Genomic DNA, 12,921 nt, shown 5'->3' on the forward strand with positions numbered 1-12,921 from the left:
GACAGTCTTTTTTAATTTGATGTTACAACTCAACAGTCACTTGGCTGGGGGGTGGCACAGGGATATAACTTGAAGGCTTCCAAGTACATCAAGGTACCATTATATAGTCTTTTATCAGTGCAGAGTGATAAAATAGTATCAAATCTGTCAGTCATTAATAGTTTTCTGTCTGAGAGTAAGAATGTTTTTTCTCAGCTGTGCAGTAGCTGTGATTTATCTCTGTCAGTGTTCTCAAACCATGTCTTTCTCACCAGATTTAAAGATCATCCAACGCTAAATGATAGATATTTGTTGCTACATCTTCTGGGTAGAGGTGGCTTCAGTGAAGTATATAAGGTAAATTTGAAATGGCAGTCTGGGGGGGAATCTGAATGTGCAGGGAAATACTGTAGGAAGCAGAATTTCTCCACTTGTTTTCTCAATTCTGTGCGTGGTTGTGGCGGGAAGAAGGGAGGACAAAGCTCCTGGTGCATCTGGCTTGCATTAGGCAGCAGAGTTGAGATTTTCGGGTGCTGCCCTTGTCCTCAGAAGGCCAAATTTCCTGCAAACGTGTCAAGAAAATGTGGCACCAAGTCTTCAAGTTTTGTCAGGACACAGAAGCAAAGCACTCGTTTCTCCAGGTGCTGCACACAAACAGCTGCAGTGGCTCAGCCTTCCTGAGATGGCACAGCAAGTCTGAACATCTCTGCAAAGAAGAGAAAATAGCTGCAGTAATAAGAGCAAAGCCTGCATTTCCTGGGGGTAGAAGGCTTTGTTTCTTGTGCCTTCATTTTACACTCTGAAGTAGCAGACTGGGGGGGTGTGTGTGTGTGTAGTTTTGGGACTTCCTTAGAACTGAGGATTCCTTGTGTGTCAGCACTCCTGACAGCCAAGACCTGTGATACTTTAAGTGCTTGCTCTTTGACTGTTGTGCTTAGAGCCATTCCAGTCCTCAGTACTCCCCATCTGCTCTCAGTAGTCTTGAATTCATGTTGAATTTGGCTGGGATGAAAATAATTATGCCAATGCAAATATTGGAAACTTCACAGTGCTTTATTATTTTGATGCAGGGCAGCAATAGGTACTTAAACTAAGGGTACCAGACTGCTCAGGGGGGGAAGAAGAGAGTGTGAGCTGAGTGTGAGTTCTCTGAGCTGTTCTTTGGAGGCTTTGCTGACTAAGCAGAAAGTTTTGGCACCATGGATGAAAGCAGGAGGGTATGAATGCTTCATACCTGACTGCTCTTAAGAGTTGTAACTCTGTTATTAAAACAAAGACATGCTTGGCCCTTCCTCTCCAGGGTCTTGGCCAATCCATTAAGCATTAGGAATTAAGTAGTCAACTTTTGAGATGAACACAGAGTATCCTTGTTTGCTTACAATAGCATTTTGCCCTGTCCTGTGAATTATTAGCTGTTGCTGCTCTCAGACAGGGTAAAAGATTTCTACATTTTTCCAAGAGCACAATTCCAGAGGCCCATTCTTTAAGGACTGTTTAAATAGTAAAAAAAGTGGAGGGGAAAATGCAGCACAAAATCACACAGTTCTGTCATTAAATTCTCCAGCTTCTAAATATGCTGAAACATTATGCTCCAAGTTGGAGAGCTGAGCTACCAGTGTGAAACAAAGTGTTGAAAAATCCTCTGTATTTTGGGTTTGGGTTTTTTTCTTTAACCATGTGTAGAAAATGAGTTGGGGACTTGGGGGGATAATGGCAGGGTCTTTCCCAATATAATAACTGTCTATATTTTGCTAATTTGGCCTTTCTGGTCCCTTTGTAGCTCTGGTGGTAAAATGTCAGAGTAAATGCAGCATGAGTTAGATTCCATGGGGAAGGTCAGATCAAAGCCCAGAATATTCAATTGTTTTCAGAGTTGCTTGGTTTCATTAGTGAAACTAATTACCTCAAAATGTGGGTTTGTTTTTCCCTCACTATGTCGTAATGCTGATTTCCTGGGTGGTGATATTGGGTTGTTAGAGCTTGTCTGCTTTTGCAGTGTTAACTTGAAGCTGGGATTCCCACTGATTCTCAGCTCTTCTCTCTGCAGGCATTTGATTTAACAGAACAGAGATACGTAGCTGTGAAAATACACCAGTTAAATAAAAACTGGAGAGATGAGAAGAAAGAAAACTATCACAAGTAAGTGGGTCTGTAAAGCAGCCAGCCATGGTTCCAAACTCCTCCTGCATTTGGTTATCCAGTGTCTGCCAATTTTTTCCTGTGTTTGCCACATTTCAAAAGCCCAGTAGCTGCTTGCAAAAGTTATGGTCAGATAAAAATGTTTTAAATGTGCACACAAACACACACAGAGTTTTGTATCAGCCCTCTGGCACCAGGTTTCAAAGCACCAGTGCTCTGTGAGGGAAGTGTTAAAGTGGCTTCTCCTCTCTGAAATGTTGAAGCTGTTTTGTGGGACACAGTTGTTCCTGCCCATCTTCCAGGTACACACCTCCATGGTTCTCCCTGAAAGCCTCCCCCTTCCCTTTGCTTCCCAGAATGATGGATCCTTTCACAGATGGTGAGGATGCAGAATCATGGAATGATTAGGGTTGGCAGGGACCTTAAAGACCATCTGATTCCACCCCCTGCCATGGGCAGGGACACCTCCCACTAGCCCAGGTTGCTCCAAGCCCCATCCAACCTGGCCTTGGACACTTCCAGGGATCCAGGGGCAGCCACAGCTTCTCTGGGCAACCAAAACAGTGTGGGCAGCAAATCAAGGAGAGGATTCTGGCCCTCTGCCTCTCTCAGGTGAGACCCCACCTGCAGAGCTGCCTCCAGCCCTGGGGTCCCAGCACAGGAAGGACATGGAGCTGTTGGAGCGATGGTTTGAGGGATAGAGCAGCTCTGCTGGGAGGAAAGACTGAGAGAGTTGGGACTGTTCAGCCTGCAGAGAAGGCTCCAGAGTGACCTTACTGTGGCCTTCCAATGCCTGAAAGGGTTACAAGAAAGATGGAGAGAGATTATTTACAGGGCCTGGAGTAAAGGACAAGGGGGAATGGCTTCCCACTGGAGGGGAGAAGGTTTAGATGGGATATTAGGAAGAAATTCTTTACTGGAAGGCTTTTGCTGTTGGTAGTTCTTGCTCCCTAATGCCATGGGTGAGATAAGCTCTCCAGAGTGGCAGCCAAGCCTTCTCCTTAGAGCTTCCCAGATAAAGCTGTGATCTTAAATCCCTAACAAGTCACTGGTGACAAACTAAGCTGAATTTGAAGCCTGGAAGTTGGGCTGTTGAACATCATGGAATTTTTCTAGAACTTGCTGATTTTTGCATTCGGCCATCTTGGATCCCTTAAGGATTTATGAGATTATTCTATTTTGGCAAGCAGTCCCGTTAATCAAGATGAGTTATTTTGTAGCATTCTGCCAGCCCTGGAGCTGCACTGGGGTTCTGTGGTTCCCAAGAGCTGTTCCGTGCAGCTCCTCCTTCCCTTGCCTTTTCTGAGGCTGAGGAGCACGAGGAGTTCCACTGAAGCTGATGCTGGGTGGTGTGTCTGGGTTCACTATCTGCAGAACTAAGAATTAAGTCACTTGTATGACTAATGCTCAGACTTTGCTGCTTTCAGACATGCGTGTAGGGAGTACAGAATTCACAAAGAACTGGATCACCCTCGAATAGTTAAACTCTACGACTACTTCTCGCTGGATACTGACTCGTGAGTTGTGTTGTCCTTTCCCTTGCTTTGGCCTCTTCACTACAGACAGAGTATTTAAAGCTTCCCAGAAAGCTCCAGAGAATGTCCCCACCAATGTTAGAGATATCTGAGGTGTACTTTCAACATACACTGGTTTTCTAGAGACTCCAGCTCCCAAACCAGCGTGTTGTGTTATGTCAGATGTGGTGCTTTACTGGTAAATCCTATTCTTTGGCCTGGGCAAACACCCCAGCTCATACAGCTTTTAGCTTCTGGGTCTTTAATGGGGGATCTCTGACCTTTGTACTGTTGAGCATCGAGGCCTGTGCTCCTGGGAGCTTATTTTTAGAAAAGAATTAATAGGCTGACAGACTCTTAATTTAATATATTGACCAAATTGGTGACTTACAGACAAGCAATAACAAAGTGTTCTGGTTCCTCTCAGGTGCCTTAATTACAACTGTAATTGTTTTGCTTGCAGGTTTTGTACAGTGTTAGAATACTGTGAGGGGAATGATCTGGACTTCTACCTGAAGCAGCACAAGCTCATGTCAGAGAAAGAGGCACGATCCATTATCATGCAGATTGTGAATGCTTTAAAATACTTAAATGAAATCAAACCTCCCATCATACACTATGACCTTAAACCAGGTATGCTGTGCTGAGGTGCCTAAGGATGTAACTAAAGGTAATGGGTTGCAGGTAACGTGGGGGAGCTTCCTTTGGTCAGACAGCAAATGGAGACAGGGCTGTCTGGGAAAACTAGCTTGCAATAAGAAAAAAAACCCCAAATGCATAGGACATGCTGTGGAAAGGGTATTGTCTCCCAGAATTGCAACATAAAACAAGGAAGTGTAACAGTCCAGAAAAAGGAGGTTCCTTGTTCAGAACGAGCCCTTGAACCACCGAGTGTCTGTGTTTGTTTTCTTAATGTCCTGCTTGTATTCTGCTGTTGAGAGCTTCTGTTATTGCTTCATAAAGGTTCCCACAATTACTAGTGTGCTTCATGTTCCCATTCTTCTGGCTTATTCTTTCTGGAAATCATCTGGCTGAAAATTTTGATGGCAGGAGTTGATATGGAAATATTCAGGTTTTTGTATCGTGGGGCAGCTCCCAAAGCTGAGGACACACAGTGACACTGCTCAGGTCTGCCTTTGAATTCACTCAGTTACATCTGCCAGGGAGAAGATCCTTCCCAAATATTTGTTGTAGATTTTCCTTTACCACTGGGCAGAATCATGGGAGGGAAATGGAAATGCTCTGTTTGGAGTGGTGCATGTTGGTGACATGACGTTTTTGCTAGTCCAGTAAATTCATCCATCTCTTTGGGCAGTTATCCCTGCCTGTCTCCCTGTCCTGGTGGCACTTCATCAGCATTGTGTAACTGCTGAGTGATGTGGTTTGTTGCATCAGCCCGAGGAATGTGTACAGGAGGTGGTGCTGTTGCACTGGTTCTCCTGACCCCGCTCCCTCCCCACCTCTTCCCGGGTGTCTGAGCTGTGCCTGCAGCTGTGCAAAGCTGTGATTCATCCACTGCCACCACGCACAGCTCTGCTGCTTTATTGCAGGCTTGGAGAAGAACACTGATGATCTGACTCCTTGATCCTTGATGGATTTGTGAAAGACTCTTGCCTAAGCAGTAATTGTCCTTTTTGAGCTTAGAAAGTCACTGGGGAGCACCGCCAGGAAGGAGAGTTTCTGGCTTGTTGAGAGGCCAGGGCAAGTCAGAACTTCTGGGCAGGATGAGTCAGAACTGTGTGTGCACTTCTCTCCTTAATCCTCCTTTTTGACCTGCCCTTCCACCAGGACCTTTGGGAAGGGTCAGAACAGCCTGGGCATCAAGCCCGCTGGTTAACAGGGCTCAGGATCTGGAGGCTCCAAGGAATATCAGGCCACTGGGTCATTCAGGGATGGGCAGACCAGTTCTAGTGCTTGGTGGGAGCAGACTTGTCTCTGGAACTTGGGGTTTTGAGAGTTAAAACATTACCCCAGGCTGCTGCAGCTCACAGTGAAGGCCCCTTGTCCTCGTGCAGAGCCAGAACTCAGCGCGGTTTTATTCTTCTTGTTTCCTTGCTAAATGTGTAACCTAAAGGCTGTTTGTGTGCCCTCTCTAGGTAACATTCTTCTAGTCAATGGTACTGCATGTGGAGAGATAAAAATCACAGATTTTGGACTTTCCAAAATCATGGATGATGACAGCTACAACTCTGTCGATGGCATGGAACTGACATCGCAGGGGGCTGGTACTTACTGGTAAGCGTCGCCCGGGGCTCTTGCAAGTTAAGATCAAGAACAGTTTATAAACAGCCTTGGATCTGTGTCAGCTCTGTGTGTGCTGCCATTGGCTGTGACAGCTTGAGACACTGGAGGTTTGAGACCCTGGAAACTGCTCTTGTTGTCACACAGCTCCTTTTGAGGCTGGCAGCTTTTCGCTGTTCAGTGGGTTAGTGTTCAAAAACCAGCTTGGATCCAAAGGGCTGGTGAAAAGCTGCATATGCTGCTGAGATTGAGAGCTCTGGAGTGGGGCTTGGCTGCTCTTTCACAGTCCAGAGTGGCTCTGCCTCACAGCTTAAACAAGAATGAGGAGAATACTCCACCTGTTTGGAAATTGAGGTACATCAGGGAGATGGAAAGAGTTATTCCCCTGAAACAAGGAGGTGAAAATTCATAGTTAGCTCTCAAAAAAAAAAATTTAAATCTCACAGTGCTGTCTATAGCCATGTGTCATGTGAAAGGTGTTTTCAGCACTCCTTTATCCTCAGTGCCAAGTGTCAGTGGCTGAGAGCAGCCCCTCAGTGAGTGCCACTGAGGGTGACTCTCAGATGTCCCCCGAGCTGCCGACTGTCACCACGGGCAACGGCTGTACAGAACATTTGCTGAGGCATCTCGTGTTGTACAGTTTTGTTCTGTTCCTAAAAATGACACTGACTGTACCCTGAGTGTCTCTTAACTGGGACGTGGCATCTGGGCTTGTATTTCTAGAAATATGTATTTTGGCTGCGTGCTTCCATTGTGGGATTGTTGGCCAAGGCCTTTCAACAACAAATACCAGTTCTGAAGATAAAGGAAAATGGAGTTGTTTTACGTGCTCTGGTGAAAAGAAACTGGGTGTGCTGCTAGCTCAGAACACCAGTGTCTGGAGGGTCCTTGGGATCACTGTTCCCAGAAGGAGAGTAGGCATTGGTGATCTTGGCCCAGAGATCCACAGGAATGAAATGGGGTCCTTTGAATCCCAAGCCAGTATCTCATCCAGAAGCTTGTTCTTTCCTTTCTAAAAATAAAAAAAAAAAATGATCAATAGTACTCGGAGCTGCTGCTCATAACCTGTTGTCACTTGCTTCTAATCAGGTATTTGCCACCAGAATGTTTTGTGGTTGGGAAGGAACCTCCAAAGATTTCAAATAAAGTTGATGTCTGGTCAGTGGGAGTCATCTTCTATCAGTGTCTCTATGGCAGAAAGGTAAGAAGGCATTTAACTCCTTTCTTAGTGGTGTTTCCCAAACCTTTTGGGAGCAGTCCTGGCTTCTACTTCCTTCTCACCAGACTTAGGTGCTTCCACCTTGTCTCCTTGCCATCAGTTCCAAGGCAGAGTCCATGCTAATGGAAGTGGGGAGAATGCACTAGGCTGTGTTTTGCTGTGTGGCACTTCCCTCAGAAAAGACATTCTGCACAACATCTCTTCCCACTGACACCATTATGGACAGGCACTGTGGCCTGGTCTTGTTTTGTAACATTTTCAATGCCCTCAGTCTTTGTTGGGCTTGATGGCTGCAAGTCTGGGGGGGGGAAAGTAAGCCCAAAGATCTATTCTACAAGTTTTTAGGGTGGCTTTTGGGAGGGAAGAGTGTGGGTCAGGAAAAGATGATTTTTCACGAGAAGAGGTAATTTGGTTTGTGACAACAGCAGAGATTGGCTGCAGAAGGAAAATGATTCCATGGGCTCTTGTTCCAGGAGTCCCTGGTAACCAAGTGTTGTGAAAGCCAGGGCTGACACAGTCTGTGCTGCTCAGAGCTGTCAGTCAGACACAGGGAACCAGCCCAGCAGAGGCTGGAGTGGGTGGATCTCCATCAGCTCAGATGGATGACACATGCTGTAACAGACCTGCAAGGTCTGCAAGCAGGTGGAGATCCCTCCTGGCCGAGCCAGAGACACTCCAGACACATTCCAGCTTGATGCCTCGTGTTCAGTGAAGTGTGGGAGCAGCAGGTCCTGCTCCTCTGGCTGGAATCTGCAGCACCTTCCCAGCAGTCGTGGGCTGCTTGCCTGGAAAATACTGATGTCAGGTGATGATGAACAGTGGTGTTATGGGGCTTTTAAGGCCTGTCACCAACCTTTAACAACTGTTTTGTTTTATTTTGGTAGCCCTTCGGTCACAACCAGTCACAACAAGATATTCTGCAGGAGAACACGATCCTGAAAGCTACCGAGGTGCAGTTCCCTCCAAAGCCAGTAGTCACACCAGAAGCAAAGGTAAATCTGCTGGTGGGTCAGTCAGTGACTGGGACAGGCAGTTCCATCCTCTTGATTTCCCTACAATCAGCCGGAATTCTGTGTTTGAGGCTCACCTCTTGCACAGGGATCAGTGGCTTTGCATGCCCCATCCCTGGAGGTGTCCAGGGCCAGGTTGGACGGGGCTTGGAGCAACCTGGGCTGGTGGAAGGTGTCCCTGCCCATGGCAGGAATGAGATGGGCTTTAAGGTCCCTTCCAACCCAAACCATCCTGGGACTCCGTGGCAGGGGATTGCAGCCACGTGATCTTTCCAACCCTTCCAACCCAAACCATCCCACGATTGCTGTAGTTTCAGGCTGAGGGTTTGAACCCCGTGGCCTCTGCTCCCCCTTTGCCCTGGCAGAGGATGAGCTTTGGTGGTGCAGGAGCTGGGCCGTGTCCGGAATTTCGGCGCTGGGGTGTCCCGCTGGCCCTGCTCCCAAAGAGCCAAAAGCTTCCTGTTTGTGTCCCAAAACACTAATCCTTGCCTTGCCCTGGGGTGCTGCAGGCGTTCATCAGGCGGTGTCTGGCCTACCGGAAGGAGGATCGGATAGATGTCCAGCAGCTGGCCTGTGATCCCTACTTGCTGCCTCACATCCGCAAATCCGTCTCCACGAGCAGCCCAGCTGGAGCTGCCATCGCATCCACCTCCGGATCATCCAACAACAGCTCTTCAAACTGAGACAGAGCAATAGGCCAAAAACTGCTCGAGAAACCGGCAAAAAAAACAAACAAACAAACAAGACTTTCAGAAATGGCTTTGGAACAGAGGAATCCACAAAGGTCTCGAGAAACCTGCACCAGGTGCTTTTTTTCTCTTGCTTTTTTCCATCCATAGAGCATGACGACATCAACTCTCATCAAGAAAACCTTTGGCATCTTAGGCCAAGCCACGTGGATAGGAGATGGCTTGAGGTTTATTGCAGTCAGTGACCACAAAAGGGTGGCTGCTCTGAGCGAGGAGAGGAAACTCAAGAAAAAAAAAACAAAAAAACAAAAAAGACATGGTTCCATGTACTGTGAACTTCTGAACATGCAGCCTTGGGGAATCCAGGACGCCGTGTGTGCTTCATATGAAGAATGTGGACTTTGGAAAAAAAAAAGACTGGGCTAGTCCAGTGTTGATATTTAAACATTGTTCTTTTTCTTTTAATAAAGTTTAGGTAACATCTCCTGAAAAGCTCGAAGCACCAAGGTTCAGCTGGGGATGGTATATGACTCTTTGCCCTTTGGAGGGGAAAAAAGTTGATCCTGCCTGTTCATGGCACTAGAGTTAGTGTTTTACCCCTAATTAATTTCAATTTTTTAAAAATAACAATTTTTTGGAAGAAAACAGTTTTCTGGTCTCCAAGTGAAACCCGTATTAGCAGGTTGGTGGCAGTGGCCGTTCTGCAGCTGGTGCAGCTCCCCTGCTCCCTTAGGAATAATTCACCTTCTCAGGAGGGCAGTGAAGCCCTGGGAGAACAGGCCTGCGTGGATCTGTGCTGGGAGTGGATCACAGCTCAGGCTGCCACAAGGTTTCAGCTGCTGCCTCATCGCTCTCCCAACGGTTGCTCCTCGTTAATTTATTTCTGGTTTTGGACACACCCCGGCTGCTCCCCGTGCCCTGAGCCTGATCGGAGCTGACAGCAGGAAGGGATGGGAGCACTCAGGTGTCACAGGTGTGATCTGTGCTCGCACAGCTCTGTGCTGACCTGGTTCATGTTAGAACATTCCCAAGCTGAAGGCTTGTCTGCCCCTCTCTGTTGGTGACTTGGCAGCCAAGCTTCCTCCCTCCCTTAACACTTTCCTTTTCAAACTTGCCGCACTCACTGCATCCGATTCCAGATGGGAAGGGAAGAGATAATGCTCTTGAAGGGAGCAAACACCCTAATTATTATTTTTCTCTCCCTCCTGTAATCTGCCTGGAGAGGTCTGGCACCTTCAGCTGGATCTGCCTGCTGTGAAACGGGAGCCTCCCGTCCCCACTCTGCTCCCTTTTCCCCCCGCGTTGAAGGAAAACCGAAAACACGAGAAGCGCAGCACTCCAACATGTGGCAGCCAGGTTGGAGCACTCCTGACATGTGGCAGGAGCTCTTGGCCAGGGCTATTTAAAGATGCAGTGTTGGGGAGCAGGGTTTGCCTCGGGAGGGAGCTGAGCACTGCACTGCTGTGACTCAGGGTCTGGTTAAAAACCAAACCCCCCCCCGTGCGACTCCCCGACCCCCAGACCACCGTGGGGTGGGGGAGCCTCTGTGGGGCACCTCCAGGGTGGTACCCACAGCTCTGGCAGCACGTGGGCTGTTTGGGGGGCTCTGTGCCCCAGTGGGCATCTCCTGGCAAGTGCTGTTCTCTGTCACAGACTTTGAGAGAGAACTGCCACTTGTCTGCCTTACCGTGGGCCATCAGCTGCAGGTGCTGGGCTTAAACCTGATCAGGAACTGGAACGTGGAGCAGTCTGTTGGAATTAAACAACAGGCCAGGGAAGTGGAGAACTCTGCCACTTTGGTTTTTCTTACTGCTTTTGTAGGGACTCTGGGGCTTTTAAGTAGATTTATTCCCTCACAGCTGCATTAAGGTGGTTTCTAAACTGTAGTGTTTTAAACAAAAGAACAGAAATACTGCATCTTTAAATCTTCAGCCATCCTTTCTTAGCCCTTTCCATCCCTGCTGCTCTAAGCCAGGAGTTAACTGTTCAGCAAGCAGCTTTGACATGTTTGTTCAGCCTCTGTCAGGAGAAATCAGGGTTGGTGCTTCATCCCATTTGCCGAAACCGATGGTTTGGTGTCTGTCCACATCGGGGAGAATTCTAGGAGGGTTTTTTTCTATCCTGGTCCCGTTGTTTCTTGGCCATACAGTGTGTGCATCTCTGTGGGTGTGATTAGCTTTGTGTCAGAAGCATTTATCCTGCTGTGTGACACCATCCAGGGGCCTGGGGACAGCGCAGTGAAGAACCCTGGTAGAATTCTGGCTGCAACACCTCCCTTGTTAATATGGGTTTCACTTCCAATAACAGACCCTATTGCCACACTGTTCATTTACTTAAAGTGTATGAAGAATTTGTAACTTAAACCAGGCCAGACTGTTTTGGCTCTACCCAACAGATGAGACATGGATATTAAAATAAGTTTTAAGAAACTCATTTGCTTGGCTTTTACTGTTTTGCTGCTCTTGGTGTTGGCATGAGCTCTCTTACAGTGGCTGTGAGGAGGTGACACGGGACAGGATGAGAAGGATGGAGGAAAGGTGAATCCAACCACTCACAGCAGTGAGATCTCTGCATCAGAGGGGGAATGGCTGAAAATTACCAAGTCAGTTAATTCCTGGCATCGATCTTGTCCTGGAACATCAAGATTGAAATCTGGGGTGGGTTTTCCCTCATTTTCTGTAGGGCAGCAGCTGCCTTTAGAAGCCATATATGTTGAGCACAGGAAAACACCTTTTTTGTGTCTGTTGATGAAATTCTGTGGCTCACAACCCTCTGGCCACTCCCCAGGCCACAGGCACCCAAATCTCCCCTCAGTCACCCACAGGAACCACGCTGAGCAGTGATGAAACTTGGCCCTGAATTTCTCAGGGCTGAGCCTTGTCAGCTTTACAAAAACACACAATAGAAAATGAAAAAGGACCTTGGCAGCTGAAGATGTTGAGTCTGCTCGTATCTGGGCTGATCAGGGGGGAGCACCAGAGCAGTTTGTACATCCAGCTCCTCTGCAGCCGTGTGGGGCTGCTGATCAGGGTTATCCCTTGGCATCCCCCAGGCTGTACCTGCCCCAGAGCTGGTCCCTTTAGTGAGGAGCTTCTCCACAAACCTGATGTCACCCTGACTGTGCCTGAAGTCAAACTCTTTGAGTGCCAGTGAAACCCAACACCCAGTGAGTTCAGCCCCCTCCCTGCTGCTGCAGTTGATTATTTTTCAGCCCCCTGTGCCAGTTGTGATGATGTGACACAGATTTGGGCCGGGGGAGGTTTCAGCAGCGCCTGGAGCAGCAGCAGCAGCAGCCTGTGGTGGTCAGGCCAGGTGCCCGCAGGTGTGTGGGGTGTACCTGGAGCAGGGACACGCTCAGGTGGACCCCAGCAGGAGCAAGACTCACCCAGGAGTTGCCTTTGCCTCACTGGATGCTTTGCCTCCGATGCTCATGGCTGGGAGTCGCACTGTAAATGAGTTTCCCTCTGCCAGATGGGCCAGTCCCAGTTTATTTTGTGACCTGGCAAACCCTCAACCTGAGGTTTGCTACCGCTGCCAGTGTCTCCCTGGGCTTTGCTGCTGGAGGATGTTGTTTTCTGGGTGCTATACGAGCTTGGCTCAACCAGCCTCTGACTTAAACCTTCCCAGCAGGGGAGGGGGAGAGAAGACTTTGGAGTATGTGGGAGCAGGACCCAGCACAGCCCTGACTCCCTCCCAGCCCGGAGCTGCCTTTCCTACCAAATGCAGACGAATCTTTGCACGGAGACACTGATTTTCCGTGGCTGTGCCCGTGGTCTCTGCTCCTCCCTGCCCTGGAGGGCAGCCGGGTGCCCCCGGCCATGGATCACCCTGGGTGGGGATGAGAGGCCAAGCAAACACGGGGCAGCTCGGCCTCCCCTCGCCACGTTCACACCCGGGAACGGGCTCTGGGCCACAAGGGCTCTATTGTGTGTGCTGGGAGCGGGGCTCAGCCACGCTCCCGTTCCATGGAATGGCTGGAGGGGGGGGTTGTGAAGCCGGGAGGAGCTGCCGGCGCGTGCTGTCCGTGCGGAGCTGCCAGCTCCGGGTGCTCCTCCCTGCTCCTCTGTGCTCCTCTGTGCTCCTCCGTGTTCCTCTCTGCTCCTCTGTGCTCCTCCGTGCTCCTCTGTGCT

The 12,921-nt window shown here is 48.7% G+C and overlaps 1 protein-coding gene across 3 annotated transcripts in view; it reads left to right on the forward strand.

The window, feature by feature from the left end:
* TLK2 (tousled like kinase 2) overlaps positions 1-11,224 on the forward strand; it is a 42,544-nt gene extending 31,320 nt beyond the window's left edge. For all 3 annotated transcript variants that reach the window (XM_027664828.1, XM_027664831.1, XM_027664830.1), the window contains 8 exons: positions 255-336; positions 2,027-2,118; positions 3,546-3,635; positions 4,096-4,265; positions 5,729-5,867; positions 6,963-7,074; positions 7,977-8,084; positions 8,612-11,224. In XM_027664828.1, the coding sequence (XP_027520629.1) occupies positions 255-336; positions 2,027-2,118; positions 3,546-3,635; positions 4,096-4,265; positions 5,729-5,867; positions 6,963-7,074; positions 7,977-8,084; positions 8,612-8,785 (967 nt within the window). In that variant the 3' untranslated portion in view covers positions 8,786-11,224. The remainder of the gene's footprint in view (positions 1-254; positions 337-2,026; positions 2,119-3,545; positions 3,636-4,095; positions 4,266-5,728; positions 5,868-6,962; positions 7,075-7,976; positions 8,085-8,611) is intronic.
* Positions 11,225-12,921: the final 1,697 nt, after the last annotated feature.

Source organism: Corapipo altera, unplaced genomic scaffold (genome assembly GCF_003945725.1).
Source record: "Corapipo altera isolate COAL_440 unplaced genomic scaffold, ASM394572v1 142, whole genome shotgun sequence".
NCBI lineage: Eukaryota > Metazoa > Chordata > Aves > Passeriformes > Pipridae > Corapipo > Corapipo altera.